The sequence below is a fragment of the Paramormyrops kingsleyae genome, chromosome 3, assembly GCF_048594095.1.
Source record: "Paramormyrops kingsleyae isolate MSU_618 chromosome 3, PKINGS_0.4, whole genome shotgun sequence".
In the NCBI taxonomy this organism is placed as follows: domain Eukaryota; kingdom Metazoa; phylum Chordata; class Actinopteri; order Osteoglossiformes; family Mormyridae; genus Paramormyrops; species Paramormyrops kingsleyae.
Window position 1 is genome coordinate 42,087,274 of NC_132799.1, and position 25,840 is coordinate 42,113,113.

The following is a 25,840-nucleotide window of genomic DNA, read 5'->3' on the forward strand; positions in this document are numbered from 1 at the left end:
CATTTACATTGGACTGTAGTTTGTCATAGAATAGGCTGGCAGAGTCGTGGGGTGGGGGGGGGGGTAGGGTGGTTTGGCACGGGGGGGCGAGACAGTACCAGGAAGACAAGGTCAGGTCGGCTGTCTTTTCATAAGAGCTTTCGGCATTTCTGAATAGGAAGACATGACAGTTATAATAAGCACTCTGTTTATTTAATGTTAAATATACAGCTTAAAGGCATCTAGGCACCCCCCACCACCAGCTTATACTAGATAATGATGGATGGATGGATGGATTAAAGGAGAGCGTGTCGCATTTAGTTTTCATTTGTCCCCAGAGAATGGGCACTGATATCTCACAGGGACATTGAGGATTGAGTATGGCAGCATGCCCCCAGAGGACAATCTCTGTCGTGCAGCTTGTTGGAGAGCCTCCCAGGGCGTGAAGCAGCCCATGAGCCGTGGAGCTGGGTGTTCTCCATTCTCATTTAGTACACATGCACGGGATGTGAGATGCGAAAATGCTTCATTACCAGCTCTTAATGAGTCTATTTAAGGCTTTTTGTGTTCAGAATTAGTGCAGTGAGCTTCCATTCAGGAAAAAAGAACATACAACAAGAATTAACAGCAAGTATTTTTGGTAACTGGAAAATCGGGATAAAAATAATGTGGTACTTTCAGATGCCTCAGTCTGGGACAAGAACTGAGCCCAGAACTACTGTGACAAAAGTAACCTGCCTATAAAGTTCAGTGTTGTCTCCTGCAGTATAGCTTAAAAGAAAATAAATCTGGCAGTTGGCAGCCTTGTTAAAATCTTCACTATCGGGCATGCCACTGTTACCTTGTTTGACCAGTAATTTCAGAATGCAGATTTACTTGCCGTCAGCTGTGAGAATTGCATCGCCGCCTGGCCATAAATGAGGCGTGTCATGGACTTTACCTTCGTGGGTACATAACAAGCACCACCGTTAATTCTATGACTCTGTTCTATATCAGTTAACCTTGACAAGCTGTGATTGGCTGTCATCTGCTGTTCTGTTGCTGCAGTTTTAAATCAGATGGGTGTTGAAAATGCTGGTTTAAGATTGAAACTGACACCAATGAAGTGTCCATACAGTAGTAGTTCAGGGGCTCCAGAAACATTGAGGTCAGGTAGCCCATGGTCTTACCTCAGGGTTCCCGCTGCCGCTCGTCACTCTCGTCATTGACGAAAACGAAACCCATGGTGACGAAGAAAAACGGCATCAAATCGTCACTCTGGCGAATTCAATTTTCAAATGACGAATTTTGAATTTTTGAAAAGTCTAATTTCATTTTTTCCCAATTTTCAACCGTAGCACCCGTAGCACCTAATCAAAACTGGCCCGGCGCCCCAGACACACGATCGTTGATCATCCATGTCAAATGAGCATGGGCCGTTCTAAAAGTAGCAAATGTTATCGATCGGTGTGGGGACATTCTAAAACGCTTAATGTGAAAACGCTTAATGTGGTTTAATGTACCAAAATAGCGACCAATAATCACCAGATTTCGCACACACACATCTGGCCATAAATGGTCATTGACGCCCATTATAAGGAAAAGGCTTAATGTAAAATAAAGTCCATATTCCTTGTATTTCGGTTTAGATTTTTTGTCAGGTGAAAATGTTTATGACCAGATATATGTGTGAGAAATATAGTGATTTTTGGTTGCTGTCTTGGTACTTTAAGTTACATTAAGCCTTTTCCTTATAATGGGCATCAATGGAGGGGAAAATGCTTAACGTAAAATAAAGTCCACATTCCTTGTATTTCGGTTTTGATTTTTTGTCAGGTGAAAGTCTTTATGACCAGATGTGTGTGTGCGAAATTTGGTGATTATTGGTCGCTATTTTGGTACATTAAACCACATTAAGCGTTTTCACATTAAGCGTTTTAGAATGTCCCTCTCAAAGATACTATGAAACACCGGGAAAGTATTAGCTTACCTTATATATATAGTAATTAGAACATTATTTCCGAAATGCGTAATATACATCATGTTTTCAGCACGCCAGCACGCAAATTTTTACACAGTAGCCTATTCACGATTCTCCCAACCTTATCAAGTAGACTCGTGACTCGCCCATGCCGTTAGTTGACCAATCACAGTGTGATTGTCAGAAGAGATGTATATTCAGTGAGTTTAATGATTAATTTATTAAGAAGCGGCGAGAGAGTGACAAAAAAAAACGGATGCTGAAAAAAAGTGAAGAATTTGATTAGTAGAAGCAAAAATACAAAGAAAAGTGAAGAACTGAAATCAAACTCCAGGGGGAACCCTGTTACCTTATTGTGCCTCTTAGCCTGATGAACATCTCACACAGCATGAGGTTGTAATGGGAGTCCCCAGCTATGTGGGCTCAGGTGTACACTGTTGTGATGTAGCAGAGTCTGACATAATCCTCTGAACCAGTTACATCTGACAGACTTGATTGGGTAGAGCAGTAAATGTTTCAGGCCTTGGCATCCCTTTCTACATGACTCTGTGCTTGATGATTCTTACTTTTGTGGCCTTTTGCAGAATCTAGTGAACATGTATTTCTTGTTGATTCATTTTCAGTTTGTGTGTGTGTGTGTGTGTGAGCGGGTTTACCTATCCTTATGGGGACATAATGTCCCCATAACGTGATAAATATCCGTTTTTTTTCCCCTTATGGGGACCGGTTTCCTGGTCCCCCTAAGGGAAAACTCTATTTTATAAAAATCTGTGACTGCTATGAAAAAAGTAAAAATGCAAAAACTCTTGTATTTTGTTAGGTTACTTATGGTTATGGTTAGGGCAGGGTAGGGGTTAAGGTTGTCATAGTTAGCGTTAGCATTTTTCCCATTGAAATGAATGAGCGGTCCCCATAAGGATATGTATACCCTACGTGTGTGTGTGTGTGTGTGTGTGTGCGTGTGTGTGTGAGAGAGAGAGAGAGAGATCAGTACACCAAAAAACATAGGACGTCCTGGTCCTTTAGTTGTTCTGTCCCTTACAAAAAGCCTGTCAGCCACTTCACTCAGATTGCCGAAGACAACATTACTGATGTTGTTGTTCGTCAGGGCGACAGACTCATTTAACCTGTCCAAAACTAAATGACTTCTGAGCAACCGAAAATCTGCAGAGTATTGTCAACTTGCTGCGCTAGCATCATAAGTTCCTCCACAATTTCAACGATCACCTCCATTGCTCAAATTTTCCCCTCTTGGTCGTCGACTGCGAGTGACGTCACTCCCCATACAATCACGCCCCAAAGTATAGACCCACCCCTGACGCTGATTTACAGGTTTCCGTGTAATATGTCGGAAATTCAAATGAAAAATGAATTGCGATTGCGTTTGAGTTTTGGCAGGCTACATACGCGACGCAGAGAAAGTGAAAAAGCAGACGTGGTAATTGATTTTGCTATTTAAATATGACAGGCTCATAAATTGTAAGACATGGGAAATGCAACTGCAAATGGACTTTGCTTTTTCATTTGATATTTGGCAGTCAGTGTTCGCTCACGAAAGTGAAAAAGCAAACGGTAATGCAAAATTTGCAATTGCATTTCAATTATGTCACACTTTATGCGTCCACATATGGAAAACGCAATTGCAAATGCAATTTGCAATTCCTTTTGAAAAATGTCCGGGATTTCCCTCCATACATGTGAAGTATCATTCAGCAGAGAAAGTCATTGTGTCCTCGTAATTAGCTCTGCAATCTCTTGCACCAATGCAAGCTGACAGCCACTAAGGTGTTTCATAGATGGTGGAAGCTTCTAGAAGGCTTTTCGAAAGGGGGGTGCTTATTGGGGCGAATGTTATCTATTGATAGGAAAGAGCCCGGGATTGTTTCATACACAGTCCACTGCTTTATTCTGGCTGTATACAGTTGTGAACATGCAAAGGGGATATAGTAAGAGGCATCACGCCACCTTCAGAGCGCAAATATGCGTTAAACATTCAACATGACAAAAATAGTTAAGCAAATATATAGCAGTCTGGGCTTCAGTTCTCCATACTGAGCATACTTAAATTCTCCAGTGTGTTCAGTACAATCTTATACAATAACAATAATAATAAATTGATAAAAAAAAAATTATAATAACATCCTGTGATCGTATAAGTGAGATACGCACCTGAATACAATTGCAAAGGGGAAGAAGTCAGAGTCCCCACGTCTTCTCTGCTGTGTGAGGTAACAGAATCATGTGAATACTTTCGTGCATTTACAAAATGTGAACATTTTAGTACAGTTCGTGCATTTAACTATACACAACATATAGTGTTAGAGAAATTTGTACTGAATTCACGTTTTCAGTTTTCATTAAAAGGCACTGAAGTTCTTACCATGGAAATGCTGTTGGTCCAGGTTGTGCAGCGTACCTTACTCGCCGTCAAATGCTTAACAGGAGCGGCTGTTCAAAATGAAGATCAGCGGCGCGATTTGCGCCAAGGCTAGAAGAGGTTGGGCTGCTGTGCGCATGCGCGCAGACGGTTGGCTTAGATTTCGAAGCACTGACCCAGAGCTATGATATCCTGGATAGCCTGCTAGTGTTTTAAGCAATAATCAGTGCAAGTTCACACTTCATGTTAACTAATTCAAAGTTCAGTTCATCCAGAAAAAAATAATAAACTCACGTTCATACTTTACCATTTTAAGTGAGCGCTAACTCATTTTTTTTGCCGGTTTCAACTAAGGTTTTTTATGCCAATATTATGTAATACCTCTCTTTAGTGCATATAAAGAATAGCAACCTATATATTTTACATAGACACACCCACAATATGCAAAAGTTATTAAAAGAAAAAAAAGTGATGATGTGGTCTCATTTTTTTTAGATTGTGGGGGGGGGGGTGGACTAACACATGCATGGATGCTGAGTATATCAGTCCTCTATATTTACTAACTCATGCTTTTGGAAGACATGGAGCTGATGATCTAACTAAACGTGTGGGGCTGCTGCTGCCTCAGCTGTGCAATTCCATTCTGGATAATCTTTTTAAAAGTAATTTAAAAAAACATTAGACTTAGAAGTTAAATGTCAAAGTAATGTAAAACTAATAGGATTTACCTCAGAATTACAAAGAGAAATGCTCAATTTCTAGTATGGTCATAAATCTTTAAATTATGAATTGCTTTTTAAATTACAATTAAATGTTGTGATTTTACATAAATTTGTACGTAATTTGAAAACATGGGAAACACAGTATAAATTAAACAGTATTTTTCCTTTTAAAAATGTGAAATACATGTAATTTTTCATTACTTGCGTTATGCGTAAAATAAAGGTTGGTTTATTAATTCAGGGATAATTTTAGAGTTTTGCAGACAGCTTTTAAAAAAGAGAAACTACTATAAAAAATGACGTTATTTTCTGTAAAATTACTTTTTTTTTTACAGTGTAGGTGGATAAGTTTAAATAGGCAATAATTTGGGGGTCTGTAATGGATTAAATTCATTTACATTATTTCTTATGGGGAAATCTTACTTGGACCTCGACCAAATCGCAACTCGACCAGCCTTCTGGAACGAATTAAGTTGCGTTCCAATGTACTACTGTATCTAGGAAGTAAATAAATATAAATGAAAACAGACAGCACCACACTTGTACCGTGTCAACAGATGAGATGCTTTCTGATGTGTTTTGGCTGGGGGTGGGGCGGGGCATGTATATGTGTCTCAAAAAAACATGGGACAGTGGTGTTTTTTTTTCTACAAAAAGTATGCGTTGTTAGAGTTGGGACTGACTAAATTGTCTGTCTTCTGTTTTCAGTTCTGCTCTGACAGACAAGCATTAGGAAGTGGAAACACCATAAGGTTTGGGGGAGGTTTTTAACCAAGGCATGGTAGACCATGTGTGCTTAGATGCTTGATGCTTGGCCAGCCTTTGAATAGGACAGCATCCGTGACTTTAATGCCAAACTCAGGTGCTTTTATTGAACTCCGAATCTCAGTGGTCACTTTCTCCTTTCAGCTTACAAATAATTAATGGCAATTTGGGTCGGTAGAATAACAAATAAAGTGTTCATAATTTCATAAAAGCTGCTTATATAGCTAGCTGTCTAACAGTTTTGCTGGAAGCAATCCCATACTATGGGAAAGCTAGCTGTATTCTAATACGCATATATAGAGTTGAAACTGAAGTTATTAATTCAGCCGGTAGCCAACAGTCCATACAAAATAAATGTTTTAATGAAGTAGCAAGCAATCAAAAGCATACTGCCTAGTACTGTAAAATGAGTTTCCTTTATAATTTGAGCTAGTTTCTTATTGAGCCTCTGACTGGTAGGGGAAATAGGAACGCTCTTTCATTCTGCCAGAGTCCAGATGTGCTGATGTTTCTAGGCGTAAACTGCTTTAATTAAAATTTCACATGTAACGAGCGGATTAGTCCCAGACTCACGTTAGAATTCTGAACCTGCATGTAAAAGGGCCTTGAGAGAGGCATCATTTTGTTAAATGCATTCTGCCAGGAGTGCAAAATGATTTTGCTAAATGGAAATGTCAGGTTTTTTTGTTTGTTTTTTTTTTTTTTTACAGTGTCTCTGCTCCGGTTTCCCCTATGTGAATTTGGGCTAATTGGCATTCTAAATGGCCCATAGAGTATGATAGTGTTAGAGTGTGTGTGTCTGCCCTGCCCTATGTCTGCATCGCATTCATGGTGTTCCCCTCCACTTTGAAGATAGATTATGCAGAAACTATTTAGAAAGCGTAGCCATTCTTGGGTACCTCGGGAGGGACTGAGGGCCTGCTTACTGGTCCTATATGGCTGAAGTGGGACCCTGTGGACAACATTGGCAGACAGTCTGGGGGCAGGCTAAGGGAGAAAGCCTGTGAGAGGGGCAGGCCAGGGCCTGAGTACTATGAGGTGGGAAGGCCAGGGGTCGAATACTGCGAGGTGGGCAGGCCAGGGCCCGAGTACTGTGAGGTAGGCAGATGAAGGCCCGAGTCCTGCGAGCTGGGCAGATCACTGTCCGAATAATATGAGACGGGCAGGCCTTGGCCCTACTCCTGCGAGGTGGGCAGACCAGGGTCCGAGTTCTGTGAGGTGGGCAGACCAGGGTCCGAGTTCTGTGAGGTGGGCAGGCCAGGGCCCAAGTATTGTGACGTGGGCAGGCCGGGGCCCGAGTATTGTGAGTTGAACAAGCTGGGGCCCGAGTCCTGCGAGGTGGGCAGACCAGGGTCCAAGTACTGTGAGGTGGACAGGCTGGGGCCCGAGTCCTGCAAGGTGGGCAGACCAGGATCCGAGTATTGCGATTTAGGCAGATGAGGGCCTGAGTCCTGTGAGGTGGGCAGACCACAGCCCGAGTACTGCGAGGTAGGCAAGCCAGGACCCAAGTACTGTGAGGTGGGCAGGCCTAAATACTATGAGGTGGATAGGACAGGGCCCAAGTACTGTGAAGTTGGCAGGCCACGGCCCGAGTATTGTGAGATGAGCAGGCAAGGGTCCATGTACTGCGAGGTGAGCAGGCAAGGGTCCAAGTACTGCGAGGTGAGCAGACAAGGGTCCAAGTACTGCGAGGTGAGCAGACTAGGGCCCGAGTCCTGCGAAGTGGGCAGGCCAGAGCTGGAGTACTATGAGGTGGGCAGAACAGGGCCTGAGTACTGGTCTCCATAGATGCCATCACTGGGTTTGCTATATTCACTCGGTTTATCATTTCTTTGGCCAAAAAGAGGGCTTCCACAAAAATCTGACCATTTCATACATTGATCTTGATGTATACTGTACTTACTTTTACTATTTACTGTAAAGGCACGCCAAGTCTGTATTTTTTATTTTTTTTGAAATTGTCATACATTTAAAAATAAATTTGACCTCACATTGTGTTAATCATGTTTACACACTGACTTTTATCCATCATTGAAGTTTTCGGAACAGGTTCGGAGTTCTGTGTTTTTTCCATATGTCAAAAGCTATTGAACATGATCTTGTATGTATGTTGCTGTGCCCTGAACATCTGCCAGTCACCTAGAGCACACTTTTCTGATGCCACAGTTTGGATTGCCACTGTTCAGGCCTAACTGGATCATGGTGGTTCAAATTGGTGGTTTTCTTTTTAATGTGTTTCCAATGTTGTTGTAGGTTGGAGTGGTGGCTCTGAGGCTGGGGATCTGTACCAGCAATTGCAAGGTTGTTGGTTCGAATCCTGTGAATGCCTTGAGTGATTCTACTCTGTTGAGCCCTTGAGCAAGGTCCATAACCTGCAATTGCTTTGTCCTGACTATGATGTTAATCTACATCCAGCCCTGCAAGTAGGTCCTCCAACTTACAAGGGAAAAACTTGGGGGTTGGTGGCAGGATTGGCACTCCAGCCACTGGAAAAAAACTCATACTCTATGTGGACTAGTGTGATGAGGTATTGCCCCCCACATGGCTACACTCAGGTTCTCTTCCCTGAGGTGGTTTGTCATGTGATGGGTGTGGCAACATGCTGTAATCTGTACTTGCTCCTTACCTCCTCCATATTGTTAGCAACATAAATGAACCACTGACATTGTGAAATACACCTTAAAACAATTGGAATAATTCCACAGCCTCACTGCTTTTATCATTCCATTTCATCTTATAATGTGAATTTTCACAATTATTAAATTAATAAAACACATCAGACTCATGGTGCAACATTTTTCTGCGTAACAATTTTTATCAGATGATTGATTAAAATACGCATATGAAAAATTCAGATTTGGTGTGCAAAGACCTTAAATATGGATGAAACTACTATAAACGTCTTACTTTAAAAAACACTAGCAATGGACGCATTGAGGGACTGACTTTTTGCAGGAAATATCAAACTACAGGAATGTTTTAATTAGATGAAGCTTTAGCAAAACATGCATCCAAGGTTTTTTGACATTTAAGAAAAAATGATGACCTGTGGAGCCCTTAAAATGTATCCTCTGTATGTGTATCAGAGTGGATCAGAAATGTCTCCTAGTGCCATCAGAGGTGGGTAAGTTCAGGAAAGTGCAGCACCTTCCTTTGGATGGATGTGGTAATTAATAAACCTGTATATTTTTGGTGAAATTGCAGTTACAGATAGTAAAATTAGTTTATCTAGCATCATTATCTAGCTACGGCTGTTGATGCTTCCATGTCTCATTCTCGCCAGTGCGGGGAAGCAATAAAAAAGGCCAATAGGATGTTGGGGTATATCTCCAGGTGTGTGGAGTTTAAGTCAAGGGAGGTAATGCTAAGATTATACAATTCCTTGGTGAGACCTCACCTAGAATATTGTGTACAGGTTTGGTCACCATATCTTAAAAAGGACATAGCGGCCTTAGAAAAGGTGCAGCGTAGGGCCACAAGAATGATTCCTGGTCTTAGAGGAATGTCATACGAGGAAAGGTTATTTGAGCTAAATCTGTTCAGCCTCAAGCAAAGGAGACTGAGGGGGGACATGATCCAGGTCTATAAGATTCTAACAGGTTTGGATGCTGTTCAACCGAATAGTTACTTCAGCATTAGTTCAAATACAAGAACTCGTGGCCATAGGTGGAAATTAGCGGGGGAACATTTCAAACTGGATTTAAGGAAGCACTTCTTTACACAGCGTGTAGTCAGAGTATGGAATAGTCTTCCTGATAACGTAGTGCAAGCTGAATCCTTGGGTTCCTTTAAATCAGAGCTAGATAAGATTTTAACAACTCTGAGCTATTAGTTAAGTTCTCCCCAAGCGAGCTCGATGGGCCGAATGGCCTCCTCTCGTTTGTATATTTCTTATGTTCTTATGTTCTTATATCCGTATGTTGATATCCAGGCTTCCTGTGAGCTTTCTTGGTGGGGGTGGGGGGGGGGGGCAAAAATACTGCTGTTTCTGGTTACATAAATTGAACAGAGCATTTTTCTGATGTGCCCATTCAGATATGCATTAGTTATGTTCCTTGAATATAAATGCTTATGTCCCTGGCTGTGGGTGGGAGATGGCAGCCGTTGCTATTTTCTGGCCGCTCTGGGGTGCTCCCTCCTGACTCCCAAACCCTGATGCCGTAACCATGACAAAGCCAGTGGGCCCTTTGCCCCTTTTTAAAAATAAAAAGGAATAAAATGGTGGTAACCTTGTATGACTCCCAGACAACCATACCTGTTCTTGGAGGCCGGCATGAGATCAGAGCTCTGGGTTTAGCCCCATCTTGAGTACTTGGGGGGTGCAGCTTCCTTTAGACCTACAGCCAATTGTCCATGTTCATCACCCTCTTGAGTCTCCACTGCTCAGGGGAAGTGGAGGGCATCGTGGGTGAAGACTGGAGGTGGAGTAAAAGTAGTAATGATATCCTCTGTAGTCCACTTAAGATGCCTCGATCTGAGCGCAGTCAGAGGTAACTTTGTAAATGCTGGTCAGATGTTTCCTAAGACAGGGGCTTTAGAGAGAAGTGCTTGCTCAGTGCCTGGGTAATGAGAATGAGAGTTGACACAGTGCCTATGATTGCACTGGATGGACAGTCTCTTCACCCCCATTGGCCCAGTGGGGCTAACTGTCACTCTACTTCTTCTGGGTTGGTGCAACTGAATGGCCTTGATAACCCCTTTTTCCTCTGTGGTCTCTAGTCCTCATTCCTTTCAGCCCTCAGCATGGTTTGTGTGTGTCCTGTGTGGTCAGTGAAAGACTGGTAATGGCTTTGTGCTGCCCTGGTGCCTGACCTCTCTTCTGTATTTGCCCTTGTCTTAAATGGGACTGTCTGGGATTCGATTCAAGGGGGGGCAGGAGGGTTGGGAAGATCTGACTCTGGCAGAATGATGACCTGAGCATTGTGGAGGCATCATCGTGACCATGATCTCATCCGTAGAAATCTCTGCTTCATAGCTGTTCTCCACTGAGTTGCCCACCATTGATCTTCCCTCACATTCACTTGTAACATTTTTCAAATGGCGCTGGACAAGTGCTACTGCTATTTGCTTTTGTGGGCCTTCTAGCATGTTCTCTGCAGGGCATAGATGGGGAAGATCATAGAGCAGACAGGGATGAACTGTACACAGTGCTGCATGGTCATCCAGAAGATCATTTATCTCGCCCACAAAACATGATCTTCCTCAGGAACCTCAAAGGTCATTTTGAGGAGTCATTACCAAACCCAGCACTGACTCTTTCGTTCCTAGCCTGAGAAACTCTGGTTCCTTTTAATGCTTTTGGACTGGGAGGGAGTTGTAGCCCTGTACTCGGTAAACATCTGCACCTGCAGGATCCCCCTGGCCCAGGTCCTTCCTGTCCCGCAGTCCCAGCACAGACGGGTTAGGGGTGGGATCTGGCACAGGAGCTTCATAGTCGCAGTCTCCCAGCTCTCCTGTGTTGGCTGCAGCCAGCTACATTGATTAATCATGGCTGCAGTGGGAATGCAAGCCATGTGGGACTCCTGACCGCGCAGCCAAGAGGTGCAGCTTGGGGCTTTCAGCCATGTTCACTGTCAGCGTGGCTTAAACACTTCATTTGGGACATGAAGTGCCCAGACTGTCTTATGTTCTGCATGCTCACTCCTGAGATTACATAGCATCAGTGTCATAGGGCACTAGTGGCTGATCTGGAATTTGTGAATTACCAACAGATGCTGTGTCTGATATTACCTGCTCCGCCTGTGGACTGAGTGTACGGCCGGAGCTGGCCACCAAAATACCATGGCGCTGTTGAATTCCCAAATCTGATTGGTCTGATTAGCTGAGATAAGGGGATTAAATGCGTGGCTAAAATGGTGGTGTAGGAAAGAGGGGTTCAGGTTTATGGGGCACTGGAAGACCTTCTGGAACAGGTGGGACCTGTTCAAGCCGGACGGGTTGCATCTGAACCATAGGGGAACCAGTGTATTGGGGAGGCGTATGTGCAGAATAGTTGAGGAATGTTTAAACTAGGGACTGGGGGGGCAGGGAGGTCAGTTAAGAATTTATGTGGGGAGAGACGGAAAGCCCAAATAAATATTAAAAGTAGACACTGTAAAAGGCCTACCATTAGTGGTCTGTATTTGAATGCTAGGAGTATTAGAAACAAAATTAATGACTTAGAGGCTTTAATTTCTTCAGACAATTACGACATTATAGGAATAACTGAAACATGGATGAGTGACAATGATGGTGATGAATATAATATGGATGGTTATACGTTGTTCCGTAGAGACCGGATAGGCAAGAAGGGAGGTGGTGTTGCAGTATACGTAAAAGAATACTTGCAGGCAAGGGATCTCACTGATAAAAATAAAAATTCAGAAGCTGTATGGATCAAACTTGATGCTAAAGATTCAAATGGCCTAATTGTCGGGGTTTGTTATAGAGCACCTAATGTAGCTGTAGAGGAAAGCAGAATATTATATGATGATATCAGGATTATGAGTAATAAAAATGATGTGGTGGTTATGGGTGATTTTAATTTACCTGGAATACAGTGGGACACAGTCTCTGGCTCTTCTGTAAATGAACTTGAGATGGTGGAATTAGTACAGGATTGTTTTTTTACTCAGTTTGTTAATACTCCTACCAGGGGAGAAGCCCTTCTTGATCTCGTTTTTTGTAATAACCAGGATAGGATTGGAAAATTAGAGGTTTTAGACCCATTGTACGGTAGTGATCATAACATGGTTAAATTCGAGGTTAATTTTAGCGTCCGAAGAGCAAAGTCGAAATTAAAAGTATACAATGTTAGGAAGGCTAACTTTAATGGTATGAGACGGAAATTAGAAACTGTAAACTGGACAGATTAAATAGCAAAACAGTTGAAGAGGCATGGGAATTTTTCAAAAGCACATTGTTGCAAGTGCAAGAGGACTTCATACCTGTTTCCAGCAAAACTAAATCTAGGAAACGACAACCAAGGTGGTTTACTAAGGAAATTAAGAATAAAGTCAGAAGGAAAAGGGCTCTGTTCCACAACTGGAAAATAACTAATGATTTCAAAATCAAGCAGGAGTATCTAAGTCTACAGGCAGAGTTAAAAAATGACATTAGGCTATCAAAGAGGGATGTAGAAAGAAAAATTGCATTGGAGGCTAAGCATGACAGTAAAGGTTTCTTCCAATATTTTAACTCCAAGAGAGCACTAAAAGCTGAAATCACTAATTTGCAGGATAGTGAGGGCCTTATAATTGATAACGAAATTGATATGGTAAACGAGTTTAATGATTATTTTTCAAGGGTGTTCACAATAGAGAACACAAGTAACTTACCACCAATTAATACGAATACAGCATCGTCTATGACCAATATATGTATAACTGAGGTTGATGTGATACTAAGCCTAGCAAAACTCAAAATAAATAAATCGCAGGGGCCTGATGGCATCTTACCTTTAGTCTTGAAAGAGATGAGGGATATTATTAGCCAACCTTTGACTTTAATATTCCAGAAATCGTTATCTGCGGGTGTGGTACCATCAGATTGGAAGCATGCTAATATAACACCCATATTCAAAAAAGGGGATAGAAGTAATCCAGCAAACTATAGGCCAATCAGTTTAACTAGCATTACTGGAAAAATAATGGAAGCTATAATTCAAGTGAAAATGGTAGATTACCTAGATGCAAATAACATTATAAAGGATAGCCAACATGGATTTAGGAGAGGTAGATCCTGCTTAACGAATCTGCTTGAGTTCTTTGAGGAAGCTACAAGTGAAATTGATCACAAAAAGGCCTATGATGTGATTTACTTAGATTTCCAGAAAGCCTTTGATGTTGTCCCCCACAAACGGCTCTTGTTAAAGCTTAAAGCTGCAGGAATTTTAGGAACTGTGGCAGCTTGGATCAAAAACTGGCTAACTGATAGGAAGCAGCGAGTAGTTATTAGAGGCACTATGTCACAGTGGGCCTCCGTTTATAGTGGGGTACCGCAGGGTTCAATTTTAGGACCACTATTGTTCCTAATTTACATTAATGATATTGACACAAATACATACAGTAAACTGGTTAAATTTGCAGACGACACTAAGGTGGGCGGGGTAGCAGATACTAATCTAGCAGCAGAGAGGCTTCAACGGGATCTGGATTTAATTAGCGATTGGGCTGATACTTGGCAGATGAAATTTAACACAGATAAATGTAAGGTAATCCATGCAGGGAGCAGAAATATACAGTACAGATATTTTATGGGTTCCACTGAAATAAAGGTAGCTGATTATGAGAAAGATCTCGGTATGTATGTTGATGCTTCCATGTCCCACTCTCGCCAATGTGGGGAAGCAATAAAAAAGGTGAACAGAATGTTGGGTTATATCTCTAGATGTGTGGAGTTTAAGTCAAGGGAGGTGATGTTACACTTATATAATTCCTTGGTAAGACCCCACCTAGAATACTGTGTGCAGGTTTGGTCACCATACCTCAAGAAGGACATTGCTGCCTTAGAAAAGGTGCAACGAAGAGCTACGAGAATGATTCCTGGTCTTAGAGGAATGTCTTACGAGGAGAGGTTAGCGGAACTGAATCTGTTCAGCCTTGAGCAAAGGAGACTAAGGGGGGATATGATTCAGGTCTATAAGATTCTAACGGGTCTGGATGCTGTTCAGCCAAATGACTATTTCAATATTAGTCTAAATACTAGAACTCGTGGCCATAAGTGGAAATTAGCGGGAGAACATTTTAAAACAAATTTGAGGAAGCACTTCTTTACACAGCGTGTAGTCAGAGTATGGAATAGTCTTCCTGCTATTGTAGTGGAAGCTAAAACCATGGGTTCCTTTAAATCAGAGCTAGATAAGATTTTAACAACTCTGAGCTATTAGCTAAGTTCTCCCCAAACGAGCTTGATGGGCCGAATGGCCTCCTCTCGTTTGTAAATTTCTTATGTTCTTATGTTCTTATGGTCAGAACAGTGTTGATTAATTTCACAGAGCCAGGCAAATCACAGTAGTAAATAAATGCATGATCATAATCTTTAATTCTATGTAACATTACTTTACATTCCAGTGGTAAAACATAATTAAAAATTAATGAAAACTACAGTGGTACCTCAGTTCTCAAACTCATTAGAACTCGAATTTCTTAAAAGTCGAACCAACCACTTCGGAAAAAAATTACCAAGTACTCGATCTGAATCTCAGAAGTCAAACCGTGAACGCTGACCTAAGAGAAGTTGTACGTGCGGGGAAATGAGTCATGCGGCACGTCTCTCAGCGGAAACAAAGGGTAATGCTTTAGACTGACTCAGTCTCGCATTTGCTGTGATAGCATCGTGCATGTTTACACAAGCTGAATACATATATTTAGACAGTAAAAATACATTTAGACAATGATAGACGGTAACAGTAATTATTATTATATAATAAAATACATTTAAAAATAAATATTTCTTATTAATTATTTTCATATTAATAATAAACCATTAATACCTTGAATTATAATAATATTATCGTGCCCAGCGGGGACGGAACGGAGATAAAGGCGCAGACATCAGGGTATCGGGGAATACGGGGTTTAATTACAGGTAAGGCAGGCAAAATGCAGATGGACAATACAATGACTGGACTGGGGAAACAAACTGAAACACGGACGAAATTCAGAGGACTCATGACAACAACCAGAAACAGCTGATCACACGGGGATTCCACACTTGGTTAACGAGGAAGCGTGGCACACGGAAGGAGCGGACGATCGGGGCAGGACACATTGTTTTTTTTAACTTTACACATTGTTTGGATACATTTATTTTCTTACATTATAAATTACTGTTTTGATAAATGTCCTTAGATGTGTTTAGTACAGTATATGCTCTTCTTGTTTTATCCGGTTCATTTTGTGTTTAAATGGTAAAGAAAACATATTTAGGTGTAATTTTTTGGGCCCGGGAACCATGGTTTTCCATTATTTCTTATGAGGAAAATTCGAACAGAACCCAAACTTTTTAGGATTCAATCCGGAGTTCTGAACGGATTAAGTTCGAGTTCTAAGGTACCACTGTATATGGAATTGTGTAAGAAAATAAGTAATAAATGCATTTTCAAACTGTAAACATGAAAATAATGTCTTTAGGTACAAACCTGTAAGTCAAATGTGTAGTAATTGTGGTATAAGCAGGTTAATGTACTCCAAGCCATGCACTACATGTGGGTGGTTCTTTGCCTTTGCACACAATGATTGGTAAATTGCCCTTCATGGGGGGCCACACCCCCGACCCTTAACCATGGTCTCCAGAGACAAGCCAGGCTCTAAGCTCGTCCGTGCTCCATAGTGCCACTAGTGAGTGGTGGTGGGGGGGGACTTATTGGTGGGGTGTGTCTGTGGCGTCATCTGAGCTGGGGAGCACCCTTCCCCAGACAGTTGCGTTGTCACTGCACACCTGTGCTCTAGCCGGAATGCCGGCATGGAGACACTCTGTCTGGACCCGGAATGGCTCCACACCCAAATTACCTCAGCAGCAGGAATGCACCTGACCACAGCATTCCGTCTGTCCTCCCAGCGTCCTTCAGGCAGGTTCCGCTGACCCAAAATAGCACCACTTTTTCATGCTGCGGTGGGCTTTCTAACTTTACACTATGCCTAATTTCTGTGTTCACTGTTTGTTGTCCCACTCCCATGTGCATGTGACCATACTCCCATCTGGCCATATTCCCGTGTGACCATATTCTCAATAAATACTCTCCACAGCTGCCCCTGATTCGTGTGGTCAACATCTGCCAGGGTAACAGGGTCTGCCCTTAATTGCATGAAATTTCATACTGGACCTGCTCTGACCACCTGAGTTAGACAGCCAGGCTTGTTCCACACACACCTCTCAATGCTTCGTGGCTGGTCAATGTGTTGCTTGGCCCCAGAGATCCAGAAAAGCACTTAGAATGTGCCTTACGCTGGCCACCTGACCCCTTTAGTGGTGACGTGCATCTTCACACAAAATTAACCTTCAGAGCTCTGAAACGGTATAGCAGTTTCAGCCCAGTCTGTGTTCTGAATGGAGCCACCTATATATTCATTTAATATTTACATACATATATGCATCCATCCAAGCATCCATTCATTTATTCATAATGCCAATGCACCATTATGGAAAGTCAGGATGCACTGGCCATAAGACAGAGGACACCCTGGATGTGACTGGGCCCACATACACATAAGGAATCAGATAAACTGCAGCTCTAGGCAGCTGTAGAGCTGTATAGGTGTGGCTGCAGTGTTAGTTTTTTTGTTACATGCTGTTTAGTATGATTAAAATCCCTGAGAGTGATGTATCACAGTGCCTATGAGCTTATTATTACAGTGTCCTCCTTGTGGAGTTTGTCCATATTTATCTGCTTCTGGATCTGCTTTACCTTGTTTGATAATACTGCTCACAGAGTGTTTTTCCTTTGTGTATTTTTTACAACCTGATTTAGCAGAATCTCATGGTCCCAGAAGGGCTACTTTATGCTTGTGGAGACCAAACGTTCATTTTGTTGTCCTGTTTGTTTCTACAGGAGCATTTGTCTGCATTTTATGCTTCTGTTTCCCCAAAATTTTCCTCTAACCCTTGTTACAGTGGTTTCATTCCTATCAAGGGGCACTTATTTTTGAGTTTGAATTTTGCATCAAGATGGTAAGAGAAGCTCTTGATATTTCATAAGGTTGTATGTGCTTCATTGTATGTAGGAACGCAGACACATTTTGAAGGGGGTGTAATGTAAATTTTCAAACATGGATTCTTCAGCTCCTTATTACTCATAGTTGTAAAAATGTGACTCAAAACCTGTTTGAGGTTTACTAACTAAACAGAAGAAAAAGCACATATAGCATAAAGGCCCCTCCACCACCACCACCTGGACTCATTGGACCTTAGCTGAAAGTGGAAGGGGGTACTCTATGGGTGGGACAGTTCTGGCCCAGGCTAATAGGAGCCTTGTGCTACTCTCCCCCTACAAGCATGGTGGTCATTATGTTCTAGACAGGGTGAGGACAGCTGGCCTGGTCAAGGGAGGCCCCTTGCAGCCGATGGTCCAGAAGGTCATGAAGAACCTCAGTTGGTCTCCAACTGAGCTCGTATCTGTTTCAATGAGACCAGGTTGTCTACTCAGCCAACCATATTGGTCTAAATATATGACAAGCTGTGCCGTGTGATTAAACACACAGCTAAACAAAATCATTCACAAAACTCCTATAGACCAGTTGTTCATTCGAGTATTTCAACGTGATATTTGAAGGTGAAGGAGATGTACATTTTGACATCATCACCGAAGTCTCTGTTTAGGTCTGAGGCATTCTGCTCTCTGGTATAAGGAGGTGGCTCATAACTGCCTTAGGATCTGAAGAATAGAAGGCAGCGTGAAAATAAGGAGGATGGAGGTGCAGGGCTGTGAGCTCCTGCTATAGGTCCACAAGCCAACATGACATAAATGTTCTGGAAAATTTCAACACAGGGCACAATGTACAGTGCTGACCTACAGTTTAACCACACATGGTATTATGAGTTGTCTCTGCATTGCATTTTGCCACAGTGTATGGGGAAAGGTGTTCTGTCTCTGATGAAAAAAATAATAAAAATCTGGAAGTTTTTCATCTTTTGCTTCTCTAAGCGCACAGGGAAGGATATATTCACATTTATACACTAGTGCTCTCCAGGCAAATGTTTAGTTATATTTTATGACTAATGCTTTACTACGGCAGGTGAGAACTCTTATGAACCTAGAGTCATGAGATTTTGGGTTCCTAGCATCCTAAAAAGGAATTGCTGTCAAGAAAAGCACTTAACCAAGATTTCATTCATCAATACCCACTTAGTTAAATGTTTAAAACTGTGAGGTACAGGGCAGCTGGAATCAGAAATGAATCAGAAATTAACTGAAATACTGTATTTTGACATTACACAGATGGCAGTTTTCTGACTGTTTTTCAGTCTTTGTTCTCAAAACACACTCTGCTTATTTGTTTGTGGCACAGCTGTGATCTGAATTTGGCTTTTTGGGGCTCTTTATTGAGTGAATGGCATGAATTTGAAATTTGAATAATTAAATTGACGTAAAACGAAACGTGTTTAGCTGATGTTCACAAATTTTTCAGTTGTGCTAAACTGAATTATTATTAGGTGTCAATGCAATGGGGAGAAAAACTAGGTGTTTGTAAACACTGGTGTTCATCAAATAAATTCCTCGATTATTTGAGCAATGAGTTTTGTAATTACCGTATTTCCCCAACAATAGGCCGCGGGTTATACATAAATTTTACAAACCTGCGTATTGGGTGCGGTTTTTAGTTTTTTATCTAAAAACATGAAAATGCATTCACTAAAAGTATAATTCAGTGAACAAAAAGATGACATACCCAAATGATTCGTTGAATTTAAATGTACAGTGGTACCTCAGAACTTGAACTTAATCTGTTCAGAAATTCGGATCGAATCCTACAAAGTTTGAGTTCTGATCGAATTTTCCCCATAAGAAATAATGGAAAACCAATTAATTGGTTCCCGGCCCCCAAAAAAATTACACCTAAATATGTTTTCTTTAGCATTTAAACACAAAATGAACCGGATAAAACAAAAAGAGCATATACTGTACTAAACACATCTAAGCACATTTATCAAAACAGTAATTTGTAAAGTAAGAAAATAAATGTATCCAAACAATGTGTAAAGTTAAAAAAAAAATGTCCTGTCCCGATCGTCCGCTCCTTCCGGGTAATTAAATGTTTAATTATTAAAAGTTTAATAAAAATGTATATTTCTATCTATGGCTGATAAAGGTTAACAGTAACAGAGATTACTGGTGTGCATGGACAAACAGTAGAAATGTTTAGAAAAGGGGAATATCTGGTTGTTTACTGTCTCCATTGCATCCTTCAGCAGAAAATTGCCCTTTACAGTGGTAGCTGTACAAAGTACAGCCTGAAACTGGTACCAAAAAAGCAGCCACACACATGGAAAATAGTGTTTATTTTCTAGAAATATTTCTACCAAGATTCTCAACCTCATACTTTTCATACTTTTTAATCCTGTAAATGAAAAGCCCATGGGCTGGCTTGTCAACCATTTATCAGTCTATTGTGATCAGTGTGGATGGTATTTTCTGCCAGTTATTTAAGGCCATATTTACTTTACAGTGCCTCCCACTGCTGTTTAAACTTGCTGGTCAGAAGCAGGTCCTGATCGCTGCCGCGGATGTCAGGACATGATGCTTTCGTATCTGCAGGTCTCTTGTGTATTTTCTGAGGGCTCTGAGTCTTGCAGCCTCCTGGAATGAAATTGAGTTTATTTCAGGTATTTTTTTTTGGATGAGTCTACCTCTGTCACTCGTTTTGAAGTTATCCTTGGGGTAAACATGGTTTCGATTTAAGCAGATCAGAGGCTCTGATCTGTCGACGAATCGTAACAAGTATGAATCCACTGTGGTAACACACTTGTGGTTATGGAATCACACTACACTGCCTCCTACTGGGCGGGTGAGTCATTACGTCGCTGTGTTTCCTGCAGATTCCAGAGGTCTGGAGATGTCTGTATGAGAGTGAAGTGGCATGACTTTCCTCATCTTTTTGGACAAGACAGTGCATCTTTCTGACTCTCTGCTTCCTTCTATCTATGCTGCAGTTGGTCTTTTTCAGTTTGCTTCCTGAATGGTGCCAGCATTTGTTTTTCTGGACATGATCCATGCACTTAATTTGGAACTGCCTCTAAAAGCCTCTCCCAACCTGTGACCTCTACACACTGTGTCAGTGCTGATCAGCATTGCCTGCTTAAACCGTTTTAGATTCACTAATGTGGACTGGCAGCAGGCTGTCTGCTAACAACACCTACCCTGCACTGTAAGTACAATCCTTAATAATGTGATGCAGTGTCTTAGCCAGTATTTGTAATCAGCTTGATTTTCAGACTTCACATTGGATGTCCAAAATTATTCCATCATAGAGCTCTCTCAAAGGTCCAACAGCCATTTCTTCTTTTCTGATTACTAAACTCCCTGTAAAGTTTTTCAGTCCCAAGTCACCCTGTGAGAGGTGGTGACATAGCTGACTATCACTCTTTCTCTAGGAACACCTGAATTGGATTCTATTAATATGGCAAAAAAGTACAATACCTGAGCATCAGGATTAAAGGCATTATTATTTTACACCTTATAGTGACTGATAACAGGAACTGTTAATTTAAGATTTGTATTAGTGCTTAACCAAAGAGGAAACTGCCTTGCCTGGGAACAAGGTAGCGATAGAGAGCATTGTGCCTCTCTGTGGGGAATGTGAGGACATAGGACAGCGGAGTGCCTGTTGGAGGCTGGTGTGAGGATGAAGGGGAGTGGAACACCTGTACAGGGCTGGTGTGTGGGTATAGGACAGCTGGATTCTAGTATATGGCTGATGTGAGGGTGTTGGGCAGTGGAGCACCTGTAGGGAGCCTATGTGAGGGTGTAGGACAGTGGGGCCCCTGTAGGGAACTGATGTGAAGGTGTAAGATAGCAGGGTGCCTGTACATGGCTGATGTGAGGGTGTTGGGCAGTGGAGCACCTGTAGGCGGCCTAAGTGAGGGTGTAGGACAGTGGGTTTCCTGAAGGGGGCTGATTTAGGGATGTAGGACAGCAGGGTGCCTGTATATGGTTGATGCACTAAAATTGCCTACTGTGGCCTTATCAAAATCTGGCCACCTAGTCATCCCCTGTATCTAACTGATGTATTCTCTCCTGCCCCTTCACCACCTCAGCTAATGTGTGGTGAGCGTACTGGCGCAGAATGGCTACTATCGCATCATCCAGGTGGGTGCTACGGTGACTCCCTATTGCTTATGTAATGAGCTTTGGTGTCATGAAAAGTGCTATATAAATGCAACATTCATTCATTCTTTCATTTATTGGACAGCGGGGCACCTGTAGGGGGCTGATGTGAGAGTGTAAGGCAGCAGGTTGCTTGTGGGGGGCTGATGTGAGGGTGTAGGACAGCGGGTTGCATGTGGGGGGCTGATGTGAGGGTGTAGGACAGCAGGGTGCCTGTATGTAGCTGATGTGAGGGTAGGACAGCAGGGTCATCATGACTTAACCCGTCAGGGTGGCTGCCTATGTCCAAACTGCTCTTTAAAATAAATAAAAATAAAACTGTTTGCCTATGAGCACCCAGGCTGTGTGAAAGCATCTTAGAGTGTAGGCAGGTAACTTGACGAGGCAGGTGGCTGGGACTCCGGCCTCTCCATGCTGAATGGAGCATTGGTGCTGATATGCACAGCTGATGTGCACAAGCCTGCATTATCGTGCGGATTGCTCATTCTAATCAAAGCTGAGTGCCTCAGTATCTCCAGCCCTACATGGCCAGTGAGCATATCGTGTCAAATCCTCTCAGTCATCAGCAGGTTAGGGATGTATTATTACATCAACAAGCTGCCTCAGTCCACTTTGAGGCTGAATCAGTTCCTCTATCGGGATGAGGTTAGCGTCAATAAATCATGCACCGGTGGTCCATGTTGCCATATGCTTTGCTGTCGGGGTTCCCCTCTGTGACAGGAGTCCATTACTGTGGCATCTCTGTCATTTCCCAGGCTGCATCTGTGCACTGAAAAAAGAAAGGGGAGATGGCTGGTTGTGAGCATTACCCAGAAAGTAGGCTCAGGGTCCTCTCAAGCTTGGTCTATTACCAGGATGATGATGATGATGATGACCAAGACAGACCGCTAAGCCCATGAACCCCCCAAAACACTTCTAAAACATTTGAATGACGTAAATAAATAAGGTGGTCGGGAATTAAAAGTTTCCACCAGGGTCTAAAGGGGAAAGATTGTTCATGAATGACTTAATGTATCCTAAGTCTGGATCCTAATAAACATCTCCACTGACACATTAGCATCAGCGTCTGACAACGTGACATCTCGTGCAAAACAAACAAGCAGAGTCCGCTCTCTGTTTCTGATTTGTTAAAGATATTACTGAACTTTCCTGGAAAGCATGTGGCAAATAGCTTAAATATCTCTGGAAAATGAGAACAGTAATAGGATAAACACTCATCTCCAGAAGAGTGCTGGCCTTCTGTTTGTGACTGTGTGTTATTTTCCATGTCTGTTTGTCTGAGAGCCCCCAGTGTCAGCAGGTGACCTCTGTCTCGCATGGGAGAGTCCCCCCCCTCCCCACCCCCACTCCCCGCCACGCGCTAGCTGCTATCTCCTTGCCATGACTGAGATGGTGCCATAATTCCAGAGTCTGGGAAAGGTGGCAGGTCGGCCGTGCTCCTTAGAAGGAAGAGTTGAGGTGTTGGGAGCCCGTTAGCCAGCACTACGCGTCCCTGTGCCCAGGCTATTTATGAAACATCTGGAATATCCTAACGAGAGCACATTAAAAGCAGGCCAAAGCTGTTAATTACATTAGGGACATTACAAGAGGACCATGGTGAAGTCAGAGGCTAAATATGGTGTTGCAGGCAGCCTCTGTTCAGCTAAGCAACTGAAAGCTTCCCAGTCACGCTGTGGCTGACAGCGGTTCCTATCTGGGCTCAGTGGATCCCACACTCCTGATTTTTTAATTCCTCGATAGCCTCTGGCTTGCCGAAGCCTAAGCGGGGGCTACATGAAAGCGCGGAGCACCTACAGCGATTGTGGGGGGAGCCGTGAGCTCAGTTAAGGCACGTTGCCGGAGAGGGAAGAGAAGCCGGGGCCGGCAACGGGCACTCTGATTGGCCAGGGGGTGGGGTCTTTCTGGAGGAGGACAGGCAGAGAGAGGTGGGAGGGGGAAGCAAGCAGAGGAAAAGGGGCTGTGCTCCAGCTGGTAATGCCTGTCACTCAAGGCCGGTGATAGGAGCGACGGAGCAGAGCTGCAGCTGAGAGGCAGAGCCGAGGAGAGCAGGAACGAGGGGGGGCGCTGAGAGTGAGAGGAAATCTGGAAAGTTCAGTGGAGGAGGATGAGCACTGCAGGCAGCTGAATCTGGGACAGTAAGGAGCCAGGAGGACCTGGAGCACAGGGAGCAGGATCTGAGTAAGCGGGAGATGAGCCCCGCAGGAACGGCTAGACCCCGAGTACCTGGCAGTGGAACGGCGAGCCTGGGGTGAGCGTATGTGTTCGCCTTCCAGCAACCCGGGACAGAGACCACTCTGCCCCTATCCACACGCCAAGTTGACGCCGGGACTGACATCTCACAGAAGGACTGTTTTCCAAGACATGAGAGTGTGGGAGTGTGAGAGCAGCCATGGAGAAGTCGAGTAGCGAGGAGTCGGCCATCCACCGCAGCCCCTCGTTGGACAGCCACGACTCTGACTTTGCCCGTGCCTCTGCCCAGGGCCGCCCCTTCGGGGGCCGTGGCTTCACTGCCGGTGCCTTCTACGGCACAACGGGCCCCCGTGGAGGGTCCACTGGCACCGCAACGGTTGGGGACAAGTACAAGTCACCCAAGAGTGGGAAGTACGTGGTGTTTTACCTGGACCTGTCCTTTGTGTTCCTCCTAGAGTTCAAGAAGTGTGACATGGCACAGGGCTGCCTTTGCTGCTTGAAGTACATGATGTTCCTCTTCAACCTCATCTTCTGGGTAAGTGCAGCAACTCCGCCTCTCACCTCCTGGCTCTGATCTCTTCTCCTCCCTCGCATTATCGCATGTATTCTCCTTTTCTTGTTAGTGGTTCTCAAACCGCATCTCCTCGTCCATGCTCCCCGCTTGATCCTCTCCTAGTTTTCATCCTCTGGCTGCACGTGCGCAGTTGAGCTGCATGGGGAGATCGTGCCAGCCTCTAGCATAGGCAGATCCTTGAAGTTTGCCGGCTGTGGGTTTCTGTACTGCAGCACAGGGTCACAGCTCTGTCAGAAATAACCTTTGAGATGTTTCGCTCTCACGTATACAAAGGCTGTTTTTCTGTACTGTTATCAGATTTCTCCTATGTCTGCAAATCATGCGTTTGACAGTTCAGAGTGCTGGGGGTTCGTAGCATCGTCTCAGCCATTTGTGGAACTCAGAGAATCCTTTCCGTTTCAGAAGCATGGGATTGTGGGATTAGCATGCAAGTTGTGCTGCATTAGCCCTCTTTGGAGATTGATCCCTGTAGCTGTGGTGTTGAAAGTGGCATCTGCAGTGGCAGTGTCATGCTGTAAGACAGTGACAGAGAGGCGAGGTGTCTGGGGGGTGGGCATCTTGTCCCCGGCAGCCCCCTTCACAGATGGTGAGTGCTGGGGGGGGGTGCAGGGTCCCCAGTGTGTCTGCTAGCATGAGCTTAAGTATTATAGTGTCACCCATTCAGGGTGCCGTGGGGGTTGCATTCTGTCATACCCCCTATCTCCTCTGCTTCTCATCCTCTGACCCCCCCCCCCCCCCCCAGGGCATGATATCAGCCCCCACTGAGCAGGCCCTGGCGGAGGTGGCCTCTTAAGTTTCTAGCACTAACCTAAAAGGGAGATCCTTGAAGGGGGGTTGGGTGGAGTTTCAGGACAGGAGGGCAGCACATGTCAAGACCGTAGTGTGGCTGTTCAGGAACGAGGGGGTGTGTGATATATAGCCTTGTAGTGGACTCTTACCCTGATATTTAACTGGAATATGATTTAACACATAGCAATTTTGATGTACCTATTCTAATATATTTTTACATACTGTGTAAAGTAAAACATCTCATATAATAATATTTTTATATGTATATATCAAAATGAAGCATAAGCAGTGAATAGTGTGAATCTTTGTGAATGGTAAGGTTATGCTACAGGTTCCCGACTGTTCCCCCTCCTTGGCCCCCTGGCCCTACCTCTGCTCCCTCACCCTCAGCCCCAAAGCAGCTGCTTGCTGCCATATGGTTCCTCTGTCTGACGGGATTAGACCGGCCTTCATTGAACTCATGATGACCTGTCCAGCCCCCCCCCCTTCCCCCCGGAACATTCTTCCAGACCGTCCCGGTGAGCTGCCCATACCATCCTTCCCAGCGGGAACTTTCTGGGAGGTGCCCTGAACAAGACAAACTACTGTAATTGCCTACTCTTGTCACACCCTAGATTCTTCATTATCTTGTATTGCTCTCTGGAAGTCTCCACCATGGTCCTCCTGGAGCTGGTAGCCACCC

At 43.5% G+C, this 25,840-nt stretch overlaps 1 protein-coding gene across 5 annotated transcripts in view; it reads left to right on the top strand.

Moving 5' to 3' along the window:
- Positions 1 to 25,840, top strand: part of tspan9a (tetraspanin 9a) — a 159,520-nt gene that overhangs the window by 57,270 nt on the left and 76,410 nt on the right. For 3 of the 5 annotated variants that reach the window (XM_072710316.1, XM_072710317.1, XM_072710318.1), the window contains exon 3: positions 24,251 to 24,330. In XM_072710316.1, the coding sequence (XP_072566417.1) occupies positions 24,268 to 24,330 (63 nt within the window). In that variant the 5' untranslated portion in view covers positions 24,251 to 24,267. Of the gene's footprint in view, positions 1 to 23,526; positions 24,331 to 25,840 lie in introns of those variants that run through there. The other 2 variants (XM_023794271.2, XM_023794269.2) reach the window with 2 other exon arrangements.